The 20,406-nt window shown below is 37.1% G+C and overlaps 1 protein-coding gene across 1 annotated transcript in view; it reads left to right on the top strand.

Annotated features, from left to right (window-relative positions):
* Nucleotides 1-16,980, top strand: part of KLHL20 (kelch like family member 20) — a 59,358-nt gene extending 42,378 nt beyond the window's left edge. The window contains exons 8-12 of the mRNA XM_045811345.2: nucleotides 955-1,098; nucleotides 9,743-9,876; nucleotides 11,036-11,244; nucleotides 12,901-13,007; nucleotides 15,434-16,980. Coding sequence (XP_045667301.1) covers nucleotides 955-1,098; nucleotides 9,743-9,876; nucleotides 11,036-11,244; nucleotides 12,901-13,007; nucleotides 15,434-15,518 — 679 coding nt within the window. The 3' untranslated portion in view covers nucleotides 15,519-16,980. The remainder of the gene's footprint in view (nucleotides 1-954; nucleotides 1,099-9,742; nucleotides 9,877-11,035; nucleotides 11,245-12,900; nucleotides 13,008-15,433) is intronic.
* The last annotated feature ends 3,426 nt before the right edge of the window (nucleotides 16,981-20,406 follow it).

The following is a 20,406-nucleotide window of genomic DNA, read 5'->3' as shown; positions in this document are numbered from 1 at the left end:
AAATATAAAAAAATAATAATAAATTGAGAAAAAGAAATAAGAATGGGAAATGATTAAATATTTACAACTTAATAACAAGCCCAAATATATCAAAATGTGTGGAATGCAACTAAGGTAGTATTCAGAGGCAAATTTATAGTGCATTTTAACTGAATATGCATTCATTTGAAAACAAGAAAGAGGAGAAAATAAATCATGCTTTTAAATCATGAAGTTATAAAAAAAGCAACAAAACCCAAGAAAATAGAAAGAAATTAAATAGAAAAGAAAAAGGAAAAGCTAATGAAATTGAAAACAAATAAAATTGATATAACTACACAAAGAGCAATTTGATATTTTTTTATAGTATTTTTTTAAAATTGAAAATGACTCTACTCTGTGCCCCATGATTCTACTTGTCATCCTCTATTTGCACAAGGAGAAATATACAAGGGTAATCACTGTTTTTAATAGCCAAATGTCAGGCACATGTAAAGATACATCAATAGGAATATGTAATGGCACACACAATAATGAAATCCTGGAAAAATCTAGAGCATTATCTATTAGCATGGATAAATTTCAGAAGTATGTTGAGTGAAAAAGCTATGCTTACCATGTGGTATTTATGTAAAGAAGACATACTTGGTTATAAATATACCTATTTAAAAGTATTTTACTGAAAAGTCTTGAAGAACATACACCAAGTCACAATGGGAAGAGACCAGAAATTGGTGGAACTCAAAGGAAAATTTAGATTTCTCTATAGCATTCTGAAAAAAAGTTTTAAAGAAAATATATTCATATGTAACTTGTATAAGTAAAAATTAAGTTTAAAAAATAAAACCTAAGTTAGCTTTTCATATGCTTTAGTTATTAATCAGCCCATAGTTAGAGGAAAGAATATAGAGTATATAAATATAGCCAGAATTTCTTTGTATAATACAAATTCTGCTCTTATTGTGTTCTCTGTAGGTATGACCCTAAAACAAACCAGTGGAGCAGTGATGTGGCTCCTACAAGCACCTGCAGGACAAGTGTTGGTGTGGCAGTGCTCGGAGGCTTTCTCTATGCTGTGGGTGGCCAGGATGGCGTGTCCTGCCTCAACATTGTTGAGAGGTGATTTTTTTTAAGTCATTTTCAATTTTTTAAAAGAATATAAAGGGTGTTTACTATGCAAACATAGTGATCTAAAGGGGCATCTGTACGCCGATGTTTATAGCAGCAATGTCCACAATAGCCAAAATATGGAAAGAGCTCAGATGTCCCATCAGCAGATGAATGGATAAAGAAAATGTGGTATATATGTATAATGGACTATTACTCAGCCATCAAAAAAAAAAAACAAAACGAAATCTTACCATTTGCAACGATGTGAATGGAACTAGAGGGTATAATGCTAAGCGAAATAAGTCAATCAGAGAAAGACAATTATCATATGATTTTGATATGATTTCACTCATATGTGGAATTAAAGAAACAAAACAGAGGATCATAGGGGAAGGGAGGGAAAAATAAAACAAGAGGAAGTCAGAGAGGGAGACAAACCATAAGAGACTCTTAACTATAGGAAACAAACTGAGGGTTGCTGGAGGGGAGGTGGGTAGGGGGATAAGGTAACTGGGAGATGGGCATTAAGGAGGACACTTGATGTAATGAGCGCTAGGTGTTATATGCAACTGATGAATCACTAAATTCTACCTCTGAAACTAATAAATAAACAAAATAAAAGAATATAAAGGTCTCTTTAAAGGAAACAGTTAAGTGAATATCCCATGGGCTTTAGGGGAAAAGTTTTCAGATGATCTTAAGGGTCTAAGAGGATGAAAGATATAACCTGATTTTTCAAACTATTTGTTTTACTGATGGAGCCTAACTGAAGAGTTTTAATCATATTCTAAATTATATTCCGTATATGATATTAAGTATACCACTTCTGAAATCTGTTCTGATTTTTTTCCCCAGTACTTGGAGTGTACTTAATGTATGACTGCCGAGACTTCCTCCAAAAAAGATGATCAAAGTAATAATACTTTGTCTAGCACATCTTATAAATACCCCAAAATATTTTGTATATGGGTTCTCATTAATTCTTGAAGCGTACTTAGGGAAATCTGGGTTGGCTGTGGAAGTTTAATTTATACTTTTACAAGTCAGTTAATTTTAGTGAAATAGATTCTATTCTTAATTTCTTGCTCCATCAGTTTTTTGTCATTCTGTCCTAGAGATTAGATTTTGGAGTCTCATGTGTTAACGATTACTAGCAAGAACATTCTGCATTTCATCCTCACTTCTTAAAAAGAAATGCTTCATGACTCTTAAGAATTTTTCAAATAGCATTTACTAGTTGGGTTACCATGTTTAAATTAAAGAGTTTAACCGTCTTAAATAGAGGTAAAGTTGCAGGTAACTCTCGAAAGCTATTTCTTTTTATTTTTCTGTTAAGAGACTATTTCTCCACTTTCAAAACTCTATGCAAGAGGATCCTGGGAAGATAGCAACAACAGCATAATTCTTTAATCTCTCCAAATCCCCACATAAAAACAGAGCAATAGATAGCAAAGCTAAAAACTTATGGACAAGTTATGGAATTTGGTTGGATGACAGTGTGAATGTACCTAACACTACTGAACTATACACTTAAAAATGGTTACAGTGGTAAATTTAATGTAAATTGGTGGTAAATTTTACCACAACTTAAAAAAAAAACAAACTATGGACAACATTTAAAATATAACTAGGGGAGAGGGTATTCCCATAAACACCAAAACATCAGTGGGCAAAGGCAAAGCACCAAAAGCCACAAGACCTGCATTGTATCATTGTCTATGCAGGAGAAAATACAGAGAAGCAATCGGAAGTATGGCAGATCTAAGAACAGAAGAACCCCAAAATAGACAATATATATTTACTAGAAAGAGTGAAGGGAAAATTTATGACCAACAGCTGAAACTAAGAAGGGTTTTGCTCAATCCCAATATAGAAGTGCAAGGGACCTGTGTAATAAGATCTGAAGGACTTAGAAGAGGATTGCTCAACCTCAGCACTATTGTCATTTTGGGCGAGATAATTCTTTGTTGTGGGGGCTGTCCTGTGCATTGTCAGATGTTTAGCAGCATCCTTGGCCTCTATCCACTAATTGCCAGTAGCACACACCTGTTTGTGACACTAAAAGTCTCTAGATGTTGCCAAATATCCCAGGGTGGAGAGAGAAGTGGTGCAAAGCCACCGTAGTTGCAAACCAGCTGGGCTAGAGCCATCTAGTCCCTAATAACCCTCAAAACTGACCGGCAGTATGACCTTGCAGAACAGGGCCCACACTTCTGGGTGCAGGATCAAAATTGAGCAAGAGAAGGCCAAGATAAAAAGGAGGACCAGCGAATAAAGCCAATAAATCTCAGGAGGCAAACCACTATACTTTTTTTAACACTATATGAAAAAACTAGAAAGAGTTCCATGAAGTTAGAAAATTACCATGAACCACTCCTCAGGAAAACTCATTTCATGTAAAAATGAACAACAGCAAAGTATTGAGGTTAGATCCAATACAAAGTTAATAGATGAAGAGAAAATAAGCAGCAGAATAACACCTCTATAGATAATAAAAGCACAGCAGAAAGACATACCCACAGAATAGATCAAGACTGTAATCAGCTATTTCACAATGTAATAAAAGACATTAGGAAAATAATATAAGACATGAAAACACTATGTAAGTCAGAATTTGAAAAACCCAGATATGAGATGACAAAACTCAGAAAAATATTAGAAATAAGAGGAGAAATCCCTTCAGAATGATTAAGCTAGAACAAGTAAACAAAACAGATAATGCCAGAAGACAAATAGAAGGTGATAGAGGAAATGTTTTAAAGTCAAAAAAAAAAAAAAAAAAAAGGATACGTGAGATAGCAACAAATATTGAAGATAGGTAAAAATCCAATATACAGATAATAGGAGTCTATGACAAAGCAAACCAAAGCAAAGGAATGGAACAAATGCTAATAACTATAACTCAAAATTATTTTCCTGTTCTAGTAAAAAAAAAATGAAATTGTTTATTGAAAGAATACCCTATATCCTCTGAATACTGACCTGGAACAATCAACACGAAGATGTATTCTAATAAAATTACTGGACCTTGAAGATAAAGGAAACAAATTCTTTAGTCAATCAACAAAAAAGTACATGTTATTTATACAGGAAATAAATTTATATTACTATCATACTTTTTGAAAGCAATATTTTGTGCTAGAGGAAAACAGAATAACATTTAAGACACTCAAAGAAAATGTAAGCTAAGGATTCTATAACTAGAGAAAATGACTTTGAAGTATGAAGGGCACAAACTGTAAACATGTAAGAAATCAAAATATTGTTCCCATGAGTCCTTACTGAGTAATCTACAGAACAAGCTTCAGACAAAATTACTAAAGAGACATTGATGGAGGGTGAACATGAAACATACAGTGACTCGGAGAGCTATGAGTAAATAGGGGTTAAAAGAGAGAGTAGCATGCACTGGCTATATGCTCAGTCGGTGCAAATATGGCACAAATATCTTCAAAAGTGGGAGGAGAATGGGAAGAGATGCAAAAAGAATTTTAATTGTTCTCAGGGATAGTGAAGTGATAGTATTGCCAATCTAAGACTGCTACGTGTATAATGTGGAATAAAAGAAATGGGTGTGGGTTATTCTAATTCTATCATCTACTGTGTTCTTGAAAAGTAAGGTTCTTGATATGGAAGAATATAAACGTAAAATAGAAAAAGTTAAGTAAAAGACCTTGTAGTCCTGAATTTCAATTTTAATTAAGTTCCTTATTAAAAATAAAATTATATTCTAGTTCTGTCAACTAAAGAGGCCTAGAAATAATGACCAACTAGTGGCAGTGAACAGCTCTATTCCTAGATAGTGTCTTGGAGTTCCATTTCCCTAAAAGAAATGAGGGCTTCTTGGAGAAATGTCTGATTCCAGATTTAGGACAGGAAATGTACAGATAAGCCTGGGCTAGTTTGACATACCAGATAGCAAACAACCTATCAAAGACTAGGAGATGTCAAAAAGACCCAAGAGAAAACTTGAAGATGTTCACACTTGACAAAAGATGGGACAGTTTTAACTTGAGAGAAAATAATTGTGACTGATTAAAGTCCAATAAATATATTTAAATCTATGAGTTCCTATTGCCATTAAAAAAAAAACACAAACCTATTTAGTTGCCTTCAGAAGATCATAGGGAATGAATTTATCATCTTGAGTACTAGTAAATAAAGTGAAAGCAGCACACATATACCCAACCTTTCTTGTATGAACTGTATCACATGTGAATTGGGTACAAAACAGTCAATAAGAGGATTGTTTCTTTTTTTTTTTTTTTTAAGATTTATTTATTTATTTTAGAGAGCATGAGGGGAGGGGTGCAGAGGGAGAGAGAGAATCCTGAATCAGACTCCCCACTGAGCACAGAGCCCAATGCAGGGCTCAATCCCAGGATGCTGAGATCATGATCTGAGCCAAAATCAAGAGCCAGCCACTCAACCAACTGAGCCACCCAGGCACCCCAAGGATTGTTTCTTTATAAAAATATCCGAACAGAAGAAAATAAAAGATTGGATATAATTGTTTTGTAACACTCAGTAAATAAATGGACCTAGGCATTAATAATTAGCAGCTGCTAACATATCACCTTCTGTAATTTTGCCAAAGGGACTAAACGTGGTCTAATCAAACTTCTGGATCCAGCTGCCAATTTGTGGAATGTACAATGGACAGACCAGTGTGTTGAACTACACTATGAGTGTCTAGTCAATCAAATCCATGTTTTGGGGGAAATTGCAGGTCAAATGCCCCACGTTCTAAAAGATGAATTGTGGGGGTATGGGGGAAAGGGGAGGTGGAGGAAAAAAACCTGTAGATAAAAAGAGACTTTAAAAAAATTATAGTGAACAAAAGTAAGGGATGCACCCTTGGGTGGGAAAAACTATTAAAAAAAACCCAAGGAGGCGATTACTGTAAAAATTAGGATAATGGTTACCCTGTGGGGAAGAAAGCATTGAGTTTAGAAAGGGACACATGGGAGGGCTTCCAGTGTGGCAGGCAAAGTTATTTTTCTTGGCCTGGGTGATGGGCTTTCCTTATAAAAACTCATTAAACTACACATTTGTTTTGTGTGGCTTTCTGAATCAATGTTTTATTTTACAGTTTAAAAAAATTATGCAAAGACTTCTGCTTCCAAGTAGAATGCAGTAAGTAGTGCCAGCCATCACTCCCACTGCAACAACTAGGAAAAACTGAGAGTACAAAGATATTTTTTAAAACATCAGAAACATGTGGAAGTAACAAGGACTAGATAAACTAAAATTCCATTGAAGAAAGAGCCCATTTTTGTGAGCTGAGATCTCAGGTGTTTTCTTCCCCGGGGATATTTGTCAAGTCTGAAGGCTTGAATATTGGACTTGACTTAGGCAAAGGGATTCTCCTGGAGGAGAGGTAAACCAGTAGAACTTTTAACAGTCATGCAGGTTGGCATTGACAGATTGGAATCTAGAACAATTCCAAACATGCTGCTGTGTTTCTCCATGAGATGTTTGCTGAGTGCTGGGGTAGCTCAAGAGACTAGGGAACTAGGGTGAGTGAAATCTCATGCAAACTGACAGTGCTTAGAAGATAAAGTCCTGGGGCGCCTGGGTGGCACAGCGGTTAAGCATCTGCCTTCGGCTCAGGGCGTGATCCCGGCGATGTGGGATCGAGTCCCACATCAGGCTCTTCTGCTATGAGCCTGCTTCTTCCTCTCCCACTTCCCCTGCTTGTGTTCCCTCTCTCGCTGGCTGTCTCTATCTCTGTCAAATAAAAAAAAAAAAAAAAAAAAAAAAAAAGAAGATAAAGTCCTGCTGTAGGGAGGTGCCTGCGACAAATACAGGGTAGCTCTCATCCTTGAGACATTTGAAAATTGAGGTGGACTGATTCTAACAAAAACTCAATTCCTGATTGGACTGAGGTGATCAACATTTCACCCTCCCTGCCTAATACAGGAAAGAGTGAATCCACCACTGGCGGCCAGGAGGGGTGGCTGCAGGGGTGGTGCAGAAATGAGGAGATAATATCAACTTCAATTTCTAGGATTCCATTCCTTTATAATAATGTCCAGCTAAAATGAAAAATTGTGAAACGTCTGAAGAAAAAAAAATGTGGCCAGTAGCTGAGAGAAAAAATAGACAATAGAAGCAGACTTATAAATGATCCACATTTAGGGGTGCCTGGGTGGCTCAGTCGGTAAAGTGTTGGACTCAATTTTAGCCCAGGTCACGATCTCAGGGTGGTGAGATCGAGCCCTGTGTAGGGCTCCATGCTCAGAAAGAAGTCAGCTTGAGATTTTCCCCCTTTCCCTCTCCTTCCCCCCTCCCCGCGACTTGCATATGCTCACTCCCTCTCCCTCAAATAAATAAGTCATTTAAAAAAATAAAATAATAAATGATCTACATTTAGAGTTAACAGAAAAAAACTTTAAGTATAATGAATACATTAAATAAAATAGAGGAAAAGATTAAAAATGAATAAAAGGTTGGAGAATTTTAATATAGAATTGGAATCTAAAACTAAGATGTACATTCTACAACTGAAAAATATAATATCTAAAATTAAGAACTCATTGAAATGAGATTAACTAGACACAGTAAAAGTAGCCCAGACACAACCGAAGACTGAGTTAATGAACTCAAAGAGATTAATAGAAACTATCCAAACAGAGGGAGAACAGAGAAAACAGAATGGAAAGAACAGACTGTAAGAGACTCATGGGACACAAACAGTCCAACATACATATAATTGGAATCCCAGAAGGAAAGTAGAGTGAGATAAGAGCAGAAGCAGTATTTGCAAATAGAATTTTTGGCTGAGAATTTTCCAAAAGGGATGAAAGATAAATTTTATTCAAAGTGCATTTACCAGGGCACCTGGGTGGCTCAGTCAGTTAAGCATCTGCCTTCGGCTTAGGTCATGATCCCCAGGTCCTGGGATCAAGTCCCACATCAGGCTCCCTGCTCAGCAGAGAGCCTGCTTCTCCCTCTCCCTCTGCCCTTCCACTTCCTCCTGCTTGTGTGCACTCTTTGTCTCTCTCTCAAATAAAGAAATAAAATCTTAAAAAAAAAATGCATGAATCTCAGGAAACCACCACTGACTAACCACAACCTTTCTCCAGGGCCTCCATTCTCCAGTATTTATATTTATGCTGCTTTCATCTGTATTAGTTACCACATTCTCAGAATCTGTTTGGAGGTTTTTCCTTAAGAACATGCTCCATCTACCTCACTTGCTTCTTAAGAGCAAGGTATCATTTATTTTATATTTCCTGCAATATTGACAGAGTTTTCTGACAGCATTTAATAGACTAACAGAATTTCCCACCCAGGCAATAAAATGCCAGCCCTATTCCAAGTGATTTTTGTCCTATTTCTGAACACTAGTAATTTATCAATCAGGACTCAGTAAAGAAAACAGAAGCCACACCAGTTATTTTAGTAGAGAGAATTTAATATTCAAAAATTGGCTAGCAGCTATTGAAGGGCTGAAAAAAATGAAAAGAGGACACTGAAGTCACTGTAGGAACCCAGATCTGGGAGCACAGAGATCAGATTTATGGGAGCCTAGAAGCCTCGAGGAGAGATCCCACAGAGCTTGAACCACCAGCACCTGAGGGGCGGTGCCCTGAACAGCTGTGACATACCTCCACGAAGGGTCCTCTTCCTGGCTCATTTTAGAGGATTGTAGTTTCCAGAGGTGATAACAGTACCTGTCATTTCACATGCTCGGTATCGTTTGTCTTTGACATTCTTCTTGTTGAAATGTGGGGTTTACATTTTCTCCTCTTGATTCTGGGCTGCCTTACAAGAACAGCCAAAGTGGCCCTATGTATGTGACTTTTGAGGCTAGGTCGTAAAAGATACATCTTTTTCTTGGATCTCTTGGGGCACCTTTGAAGCCTTGAGCTGTCCAAGGTTGCCATGCTGAGAGGTCTGCACGGAGAGACCCTGAGGCTACTTGGAGAGATGCCCAGCCAGCAGCCCGTTGCTTTAGCGCTCTGCTCTTCCAGCCCCAGCCACAATTTGATAGCAACCACCTGAGACACTGAGCCAGAACTTCTATGTGAGGCCCTTCCCAAATTCCTGACCCATGGAAACAGGAAAGTTAGTAAAATCATCTTAAGTCACTGAGTTTTGGGGTGATTTATACAGCTGCGGATAATTGGAGCCCTGGTACTCTTACCTCAGGAGCTCAGAGGAGGTGCCTCACAGAGCCGTGACTAAGACCTCCAAGAAGCACAACAAGGCTAGTTTTGGATGTGCCAGAAAAAGTCTAGGAACTGAACTGGTCAGAGTGAAAGGGCCATTGCTGAGACGACACTAACAGGATTGGCAAGCAAACGAAACGAGTCTGTCCCTTCTCCCCTGGACTCCCAGCAGCTAATCCTTCCTCTTGGCAGAATCTGACAGAGAGCCAGCTTGGCAAAGGAGAAATTTTGTTTTCAGAGTTCCAGCCCCAGCATCACAAGTCAGAGTATAGAAAACAGCTTAATAACTGACACGGGCACAAATTCTAACACTTTTTTTCCTAGTAACTAAGTAAAATATGTTAGATTCTCACTGTACATTTTGACCATAGCAAGTGTACGTATCTAACATATCTTTAGCATGATTTCACACCTTATGAAAAAGGCGTCACTTCATAAAAACAGGCATGCAGTCTTTGGTTTCTCTTTCACCGCAGGTATGATCCAAAGGAAAACAAATGGACTCGGGTGGCTTCTATGAGCACCAGAAGACTAGGCGTGGCCGTGGCTGTGTTAGGAGGGTTCTTATATGCTGTGGGTGGCTCTGATGGGACATCTCCACTCAACACAGGTTAGTCCCTTCCAAGGTCAGTCTGGTTCCCCCAAAGCAGCACATTCCTCAAGAGAGTCCCCCTACAGAAAAGTATAAAAATTATACTTTCAATTTTATATTATTATCTTATAATTTTAAATCATAAATATAAATTGTAAAATTAAAATAATTTATATAATATTTATGTAAATAATATAGTTATTTGTAATAATCTAAATAATTGGAAATTATTTTCTCCTTAGGAGAGTACAACTCCCAGTTCCTCCTCAGCTCCCTCTACAGCCATATTCTTCTAGCGTCTTCCCAAAATACTTCTCCCTCCTCTTTATAAGATTCTAGGAATTTATAATGAATAAAAGAACTATTTTCCTAATATGATTATTTCTCTGCCTCACCCCCAACCATCTCTCCTTAAAAAAACCAAAACCAAAAAAAAAGACAAAACCTATATTGTAATCTAAGAATAAATAAAAAGTTACAGCTATACGCTGGTTTATGTGTTAGTCCTTTCTGTTGGGAGATACTGGATGTTTCTGCCTAAGGACATTGTTAGTGTGGCCTCTGCATCAGATTCACAGTCACATATCTTGTCTTCTGCGTAGAATGCAGTAGGAATACAGGCAAAGGGAATACAAGAGTACGGAAGTTGTCTGATTGTAACAATCAGTTACTCGTATGGAATGGTGCCTACAGATCCTATAGTCTAATCCCCTCATTTAAAGATAAGGTGAGGGCACCTGGGTGGCTCAGTCAGTTAAGCATCTGTCTTTGGCTCAAGTTATGATCCCAGGGTCCTGGGATCGAGCCCCACATCGGGCTCCCTGCTCAGCAAGGAGCCTTCTTCTCCCTCTCCCTCTGCTGCTCCCCCTACTTGTGCTCTCTCTGTCAAATAAATAAATAAAATCTTTATTTAAAAAAAATAAAGGTAAGGCCACAAGTCATATAGTCAGAACTAGAACTAAGGTACCTTAACTCCAGCATGTGCCCTTTCCACCGTACCGTAGGCCCTGATGAGATTATAGTGGTTTTGCCCAAATGTATACAAGTCCTTCTCAGAAGCAAAAACAGATTGTGTAGTGAAAATATGTGTTATCACAAAGTTTTAATGGATACGAGGAAAAACTAGAGGTAAGAAGAAGTGGTTGAATAGTCACTTACTGTTTTTTTCCCCCTGCAGTGGAGCGCTACAATCCTCAGGAAAACAGATGGCACACCATAGCTCCTATGGGGACCCGGAGGAAACACCTAGGCTGTGCAGTGTATCAGGACATGATCTATGCCGTAGGAGGTAGAGATGACACTACAGAGCTTAGCAGTGCTGAGAGATACAACCCCAGAACTAACCAGTGGTCTCCAGTGGTGGCTATGACATCCCGTCGTAGCGGAGTAAGTGCCCAGCTACTGAAAACTTTGGGAAAAAGCACCAAGACAGGGCTGTGCAGGAGAGCTCTGATCTGTAAAATACTGGCACAGTAAGGAGGTGCACTGTTTAGGCAAAACAACCCCTGCTACTTTTGTACTGGAAAAAAATTAATTTCTTGTAATTGCTGTTATCTCAAGTAGTTAAATATCTTATAGTCAGTCATATCCTTAGTAATAGAATTATTTTTGTGATTTATCTCTCATCAGTTGTTTCCCTGAAAGACATTACCCTCTCATCCACTCCCTTATCTAACTTCACCCATATTCATCCCTCTCAATTAGAGCTAAATTTTCCTAATGAATGTTCCTAGGTAATATTCTAAGTAGTCGGCACACCAGTACAAATGTTTAGGCAGAAACACATCTGGCCCCACCACCAGTCTCCACAAACTGGTTTGAGTAGTCTAGACCTGGTCAGGCTGACTTATGTCATGTTCTAGACCATGGATGACGTGTGACTACAAGAGACTTCCAGGGTGGAGTTTAGCATGCATCCATGCTAGGACATTTGGTTCAGAGTGAAATGTAACCCATAAGCCACTGATGGTGTTAGGAGTGCATCGATGTAGGACAACAAGTGGGAGGATGCAGCAGTAGCTAAGACTCCATAATCTAAGGATAAAAGGGAGTGAATTCTGGTTTGCACAAATGTCGCTGGGAGGCATCAGCAAGTCAAAACATTCCCATATCTATGATTCTTTATTACTGGTGAGTAATAAACAGCTTCTAGATCACATTCCAGTTTTCACTGCTACATTCTGATTATTTAGCAAATATTTATTAAGTGCTTACTCTATGCTAGGAAAGCAAGAGTAAGTACAACTCCACAAGGAGCTCCCAAGTTAGTGAAGGAAATGGAAATGTTTACAGCTAACCATTAAAAAAAAATCTTGTTGCAGCATGTGCATTATAAGAGAACATGGGAAAGTATGTCTAATGTGTTTGGGGGCAGTGAAGAGACTTACCAGAGAAAGTCGCACATAAGCTAGGCCATGAAAGAAAAATAAGATTTTCTAGAAAAGGGAAAGAAAACACCAGCCGGGGAACAACATGTGCTAAGTATGGAGGCGTGAAAAACATGGTCTTTTCTGGGACTAGCAGTTAAATCACTATTCTTGCAGCGTCAGGTACATAAGGAGGTGAGGCTAAAACATGGGCTAGTATGGATTTCTGGAGGGCCCAAATGACACAGTAAGGACTTTCAACTTACCCTTAGGCGGTAGAGAGGCTTTAGAAGGTTTTTAGAGGAAAGTGACAGCATGATTAGATCTGTATTTTAAACAGAATTTTAGTGGCAGTTTAGATAGTGGGTTAGAATAGGCAAATACCAAAAGAAGGGAGAGCAGTTTGGAAGTTCTTGCCCACTCCCAGTGACGCTTTTCCAAAAATTTAAGAAATTTATGTTTTTGACTCTGTATAAATATTCTAACTGAATATATAATTTGTTGTTCCCACAATGTAGAATATTTTTGTCATTACTGTTTTCTCTGTGTTCAAGTAAACCAGAATGTAAGGTCATAAAGAATTATCTTTTATTAAAAAGGTTTATCTAGAAACTAGTCCAGATTTTCCCAGTGATTCTCTGGCTTCTTCAGCAGCTACTGTGTTTTGGTCCTGTAGGTTGGCCTGGCAGTAGTGAATGGACAGCTCATGGCTGTAGGAGGCTTCGATGGCACAACGTACTTGAAGACCATTGAAGTTTTTGATCCTGATGCCAATACATGGAGGTAACCTTTAAGCTACATTGCAGATCACCTCATTGCTAACTTGAAAATCACGGCATAAGGTCACCCGTGACCATCAAAATGGGGATGGTCAGTACATTGAGAAGTGCTCTTGCAGTACTCGTAAGAGAGCTCCAAGTTACCCATATTTGATGGCTTATTGTGACTTCATTGCTCTAAAGCGGCTGACATTTTACAACATCTCCTCTTTGGTAACTGTTCAGTTTTATAATAGAGATGGAAAACACAGAAAAAAAAATCTCCTCTCTAGCCCCATCTTGTTCAGCTGAGGTAAGTAAGGCTCTGAGAAATAAAATGAAGCAAGTTAGTGATAGAATTAGAACTTAGATCTCTTGCTTCTAATCTGTCACAATTTTGGGGGGCTTGGGGGGACAGCTTTATATGCAGGAAAAAATAAATTGCAGTTACTTTAAAAAATTTTTTTTAAATTTTATTTATTTGAGAGAGAGAACACGAGTGGGGTAGGGGGCAGAGGGAGAAGCAGACTCCCTGCTGAGCAGGGAGCCCAGTGGAGGGCTCGATCCTGGGAGTCCAGGGTCATGACCTGAGCCGAAGGCAGACACTTAACCGACTGAGCCACCCAGGCACCTGTTACTTTTTTAAAAAATAACAGTTTATTTCATTTTAAAACTGACTGTTTTCCTTAAGCTTTTAAAATCTATTTAAATATATTATTATTCTATTTTAAAGTCTAAGGGTGCCTAGGTGGCTCAGTTGGTTAAGTGTCCTATTCTTGGTCTCAGCTCAGGTCTTGATCTAGGGTCGTAAGTTTAAGCCCAATAAACAAAAAAAACTAACAAAAAAACTATTAAATTTTAACATCACTTTTAGGAAAGAATCTACCTCTTATTTAAGAGGTTTAACTATGTTAAACTGTATTTATAGGTTTAATTTTACTTTGCTTTTAAATCCTTGTCTTAACAATCTCAACAAATATTTCCTAAGTACTTAAGTGGTTCTTATAAATTCACGTAAATCATGTGACTTGTGCTTTTATTTTAAATATTCAAAAACTGGGGTACCTGGGTGGCTCCGTCAGCTCTGTCAATCACAATACTAAAGTCAGACACCGGACACTTCTGGCTTCTGCTGCATCACATTTTCACAGCCTTGTTAATTAAGATGGTTGAGTGTTCCAGACCTCAGGGCTACAACAGTGAACAAAAAATTCCCTGCTCTCCTGGAGCTGATGTTCTCGTAAGGAGACTAACAGTACCTTGTCAGGGGGTAGAGCCAAAGGGGGTGGGGGTGTCCCGGGAGGAGTTTCTTTTTAAAATGTGGCCTAGGAAGGCCTCACTGCAAAGGTAACATTTTAGCAAAACCTAATAGAGGTGAGGGAGAGATAGACAATGGGAGGATTTCCTGAAGAGGAGCCTCCCACTTGTGGCATATTTTCTTGCATATTCAACTTTCTATGTTCAGTGGGAATCTGGGAAGATCGCCAGATTTACTTCTGCTACTTAATCACCATGATGCTACCTAAAGACCTCTTTCTCAGTAACTGTCACTAAATAGAATTAGTAATATGTGACCGAATAATATTTATGAAATTCTTAAGGATCATCTGTTGAGAATTACAATCTAAATTTTTGTAGTTACATATCCCAAACTTAGAACCAGTTTTACCTTAGAGCTGACAGAGGATCTAATATGCTTTTCCATGTAGATCTTTAACTTTGAAGATGCTGTTGTTCACAGGTCAGAAACGAGAGGCTGACTTTATTTACTCACATCCAGATTTGTTCCACAAAGGAGGAGTCCTGCAAGATTACATATAAGACAAAAGGATAAAACTAAGTTATCAATGTTTAGGCAGAGGGAAATGTGAGTAGGAAAATAAGATAGCCGTGGTCAAAACTAGACAAAAATGTAGACTATGATTCTGTGTAATTTTTAGAAGTCAGTTTAGGTGTAGTTTTGTTTTTTTTGTTTTTTGTTTTGTTTTTTTTTAAGATTTTATTTATTTATTTGACAGAGAGAGACAGCCAGCGAGAGAGGGAACACAAGCAGGGGGAGTGGGAGAGGAAGAAGCAGGCTCTTAGTGGAGGAGCCTGATGTGGGGCTCGAACCCAGAACACTGGGATCGCGCCCTGAGCCGAAGGCAGATGCTTAACCACTGCACTACCCAGGCTCCCCTAGGTGTAGTTTTGAAGTCGTGATGCAAAATGTGGATACAATGCTCTCTTATTCTTGAAACAGTATCCTAGAAATGAGATCTTTTCACCCAATGTCTGAAATAGTTCTGCTACTTGCCAGTGCTCAATTCCAGGTCCTAATCTTTGGAAGAGAGATGTGTGACTCTAAAAACATTAGTTATGATAGAAAATATGTGTTTCATTAGCATCTAAATTATAGAAGAAACAGTGCTTTTTCCACTTTGAAATCTGATTTTGTTTCTTTCTTTGCAGGTTATATGGGGGGATGAATTACCGTCGGCTAGGGGGCGGTGTAGGAGTTATTAAAATGACACATTGTGAATCGCACATATGGTGAACGTCTAGAAGACAGTCGTGTACGTGCTCCGCTGTATTCTGGAGAGCTTTGACTTTGGAGCTTTGTATAGCTCGAGAAGACATTAGAACAAATTTTATTCTTTGCCGGTGCCTCAACATATGGAAATACAAATACAATGAAAGTACTTCAACTGCAAGATGCCACCTTTGCACAAAAATTTTCAATTCTGTGCAGAATATTTATTTTTGGTTTTAATTTATCATGGTTTTTTGTTGTTGGGTTTTTTGTCGTTGTTTCGTTTTGTTTTGCTTTGGATTTAGCCTTCCTCCCACTAAAAAAGGAAAACAAAGGAAAAGAAAAAAGATAAAAATTCCAAGCAGTAAAAGTTTATTTTTAAGATATTAAGTTTGAAAATACTAATAAAGGGGGAAGGGCTCTACATGAGGTAGTTGTTATTCTAGGCACTCCATCCACGTGACTCCACTACTCGGAAGGACCACCAGTGACACAGATAGGCAAGCAGGGTGTGTTGTTTAGCCGTCACGCTTGTACTAAGCACCAGAAGACTTGAAAATCTAAAAAACAAAACAAAAAGGAAACACTCATCTTAAATAGTACAATTCAAAAGGAATATTAAGTAGATAAAACCGGGACTCAGACACTAAAGTTTTCATCAGTGCAAGTTTGCATCTTGTTTCCTTCCATATGAACTTGTTTTCCACGATATTTAAAGTTTTTCATAATATTTTCCTAGAATTTCTGCTAGCTCTAGAGCTCTGCTCAGTGCCTCTATAAAAACAGTCTACAGTTCCTATATGCTGTCTTGAGAATCCTCCAATAGAATCATGTGCTACTCTGCAACAAAGTTTTTGCTCAGAAATATTGCTGACTGAAACAACCTTCCTTCTTGTTTCCTTACTGCTACTAAGGACCAGCAGGGAGAAACGTCCTCTCCCCAGCAGTGAATACTGTTATGCAGTTTACACTTGACGCTCAGGCCTGCTGAAGCTGAGGCTTACCTGTAATCACAGCCTCCAAGGGAATGAATTCTTCAGTTCATGTAATAGTACACGCTAATGAGTGTAAAATTGAGGCATTTTATTAATAAAATCTTGGTTCTTTTATACAAACTATCATTATCCTCATTCTGTAAAGCCACTGTTCCTACTCTCAAATTGCACTTTCTGGTGAAAAGTTAAAATTTTTAAGGAAAAAAATGATACAAATTTCAGTGGTCAGCATTTTGTCATTGTGTTCATAGACCAATTTTTTTCAATGTATTTTTCAGGAAAATCTTTGAATAAGACTTTAACCGCAACCAAAAGGAATAATCTTCTCCTCCCCCCGCCCCACTACAAAAATGTTTGGCAACTTTTGTGTTTACATTTAAAGATCATTTGCACCTTTACAAGGAAAAAAAATAAGTATTTGGTAAACAATTGTTTACATGTATCATTTATGCTTTTTTCTAGCATGTATAACTTTTTTAAATAAAGGTAGTACTTACCATAAAAAAAATTTTTGGTTAATGTTTTTTAGTTCTTGTGTCTTTGCTGTTTAGTTTCTATGTCATTTATATTTCTTTTATGTAAAGTTGTAACTACTTTCAACCTGAAGGAATAAAGGGATTGCCAGTTAGAATTATGAACTTTTATTATATATATAATATTACCTAACCTCTAAACTTATTTTCTGGTGTAGCACTTAGAACTATACAATTTTGAGCTTGAAGGACTCTTAACAATCATCTGGTCCAAACCCACCTATTTCTCTACTTTAAGCCTGAAAACCAAAGATGTCCTTCCTAAGAGTAAATATAGTCAATGATAGGACCAACATTAAAAATCCGTTCCCCGAATTCCCACTCCATTTCTCTTTCTGTGCCACACTGCCACTCCACCCCCCATTTGAAACATGGCCTAGAATATACTAACAGACTTTAAGTAAATCTGGTATGTAACATTTAAAAAATATAAACTTTGAGATCCTTATGGTACTGTGTCATTAAGTCAGTCTTTAAGACAAAACTCACTTATTTCCCAAGATTCTACCATTGCATATATTTTAAGAAAAATAAGAACAGGAACAAAATTCTAAGGATTAGACTCTCAGTAAGTAGGAAAGTTCCCAGTAGGAGCAATTCATATGGCAGTGATTCAAGAGCAGAGACCCAGGAACTACAGTACCACCCAAGTGTTCATTGGCGCCTAAAGGGTTATTTTTTCCTTCCACTGAAAATGATCCAGTTTTATTACTGAGAAAATATTACATAAATGTCATTGCTGTAAAAGAATATTTGCATAGTGATTTCCACAACTGTGAAGTGAGCTCAGAGTTGGGTTGGGTTGGCGGTCCTCTTCATTTTATAAATAAGTAAATTGAAGCTTAGAAAGTTAGAAGGACATGGTAGAAACTGAACCTCATATCCACATCCCAATTCCAAATCCATTCATTGTTCTCTATACTACTCTCCAGCTTAGGGGACAGCAGTTTACCCTATGTCCTCCCCTCTTATGGATCCAAGAAGAGTTGTTGATTTTTCCGTCTCTTCAACTTTTTACTTGTTAGGACACAGTGGCTATCCTTGTATGAGGAACCAGAAACTGGAAGTGAGATGTATAGTTTTAAGTAGAAAAATATATAAATCATGAATTATCTCAATAGTTGCAGAGAAGTAATTTGACAGGATTCAACATCCAAAAATCATCAACAAATTAGGAAGAGAATTGCTTTAACCTGACAAAGGACATGTATGAGAAACCTACAGCTAACATCATATTTAATAGTGAACTACACACTTTCCCACTAAGATCAGGAACAATATAAAACTACATTCTTACCACTTCTACCTGCCACTGTGGTGGAAATTCTAGCCAAGGCAATTTGGCAAAAAAAAGAAAAGGCATCCAGACTGAAATTAAGTAAAACTCTTTATTCACAAATGACATTAGTCTTGCATACAGAAAATCCTAAGGAATTCAATGAAAAAACTAGAATAAACAAGTTCAGCAAGATCACAGGATACGAGAGCAATATATACTCACAACAAACAATCCAAAAATGAAATTAACAATTCCAAATGTATAAAAGTGCAAGCATATTTTTAAAAGGTGTATCTTCAAAAACAGAAAACATATAAAATTATTTTACTGTCATTATCTAGTATGGATGGACTTTTACCTCTACTTTGAAACTCCATGGCTACTTACCTATCCAAAATAAAGTAACTTTCACTTACTTTGAAAAAAATTTTTTTTCTATTCTCAATAACATGAAATAAATACTTAAGAATAAATTTAACAAAAAAAGGGCAATACTTGTTTGCTGAAAACTTATCTAAAACACAAAACACTGTTAAAGGAAATTTTGAAATAAATGGAAAGATACCCCATGCTCATAGATTAGATAGATATTAGACTTAATATCATTATGATGGCAGTACTCCCCGAATTGATCATAGACTGAACACAACCACTATCAAAATCCCAGCTAACTTTTTTTCACAGAAATTGACTAGCTGATCCTAAAATTTTTTGGAAATGCAAAAGACCCAGAATAACCAAAGCAATCTTAAAAATAAAGTTAAAGCTGAAGACTCACACTCCCCGATTTCGAAATACACTACAAAGCTACAGTAATAAAGACAGTGTGGAACTCGCATAAGGACTGACATCAATGAAACAGAACTGAGAGTCCAGAAATAAACATCTATGGCCAAATGAATTTTTAAGAAAGGTGACAGAGGTGACATGGAAAAACAATAGTCTTTTTAATAAATGGTACTAGAACAAATGAATAAGAATGAATGAATACACAAAATGATGAATCTGGATGCTTACCTCACCCCGTACATAAAATCTCAAAATGGATTACACACCTAAATTTAAAGCTAAAATTATAAGATCCTTAGGAAAACATAGGAGTAACCCTTTGGGACCTCAGATTAAGCAATGATTTCTTAGACACAACACCAAAGGCATAAGAAATAAAATAATTGATAAGCTGAACTTCATCAAAATTATTTTGAAAATAAATGAGTTCACCCTGGTATTTCTAATTCAAATTTAACATTACAGAGTTTCTACTTGGCTTACTTTATTTTATAACTGTGTATCTTTTATGCTCAAAATCTTGGTTCATAACATTGTTATATGTTTTATACTCCGTTGTTATATGTTGTACTCAGTTATCTTGAGTACAACTTAAATTTCTTTGCTGCTCTTCTTTTCCTAAGATATAGTTGACAACATACAGTCAAAATACTAAGATTTAAAGATACTAAAATTAATTCTCTGTATGATTATGGCATGAACTTAATATAGTTAGGTTTATTTTCCCTTTTTAAGGATTGCTTTTTCTTTTTGATCCAATTTTGTTTCATAATTATATAAAACACTTACATGGTTCCAAACTATAAACAAGGAACATTCAAATAAGTTTTAACTTTCATTCCTGTCCCCTTTACCCAGTTCCTTCCTTCCCCCTAATTAGTAACCACTTTTACTAGTTTTTAGTTTATCCTTCCATTGTTTTTTGGAAACATAAAGGAAACACAAACTCACATTTCACTCGTTCCTTCCATAAAAGACAGCATATTATGTATACACTGTTCACATTATGCTCTTTCAACAACGCATCTTGGAGGTCACGATCACTCCAGGGCAGTATTAGATATCTTCCTCAAACCTTTTTATAGCCACATAGTGGTAATTCACTGTGCAGCTACACCATAATTTATTCAAACAATCCCCCTTTGATAGGCATTTGGATTTTTTTTCAGTCTTGCTATTGCAAATACTATTGTAATAGACAGCCTTGTACAGGCTTCATTTATATTTTGCCAGTGAGCTTTAGGGAAGGAATGCTAGAAGTGGGACTGCTGGTTAAAGGGTAAATCCCACATTATTTTGCTAGATATTGTTAATTT

Source organism: Ursus americanus, chromosome 2, assembly GCF_024610735.1.
Source record: "Ursus americanus isolate L20-20 chromosome 2, mUrsAme1.1.p, whole genome shotgun sequence".
NCBI lineage: Eukaryota > Metazoa > Chordata > Mammalia > Carnivora > Ursidae > Ursus > Ursus americanus.
Note: the sequence above shows the minus strand (reverse complement) of the source record. Positions and strands in the feature narration are given on the sequence as shown.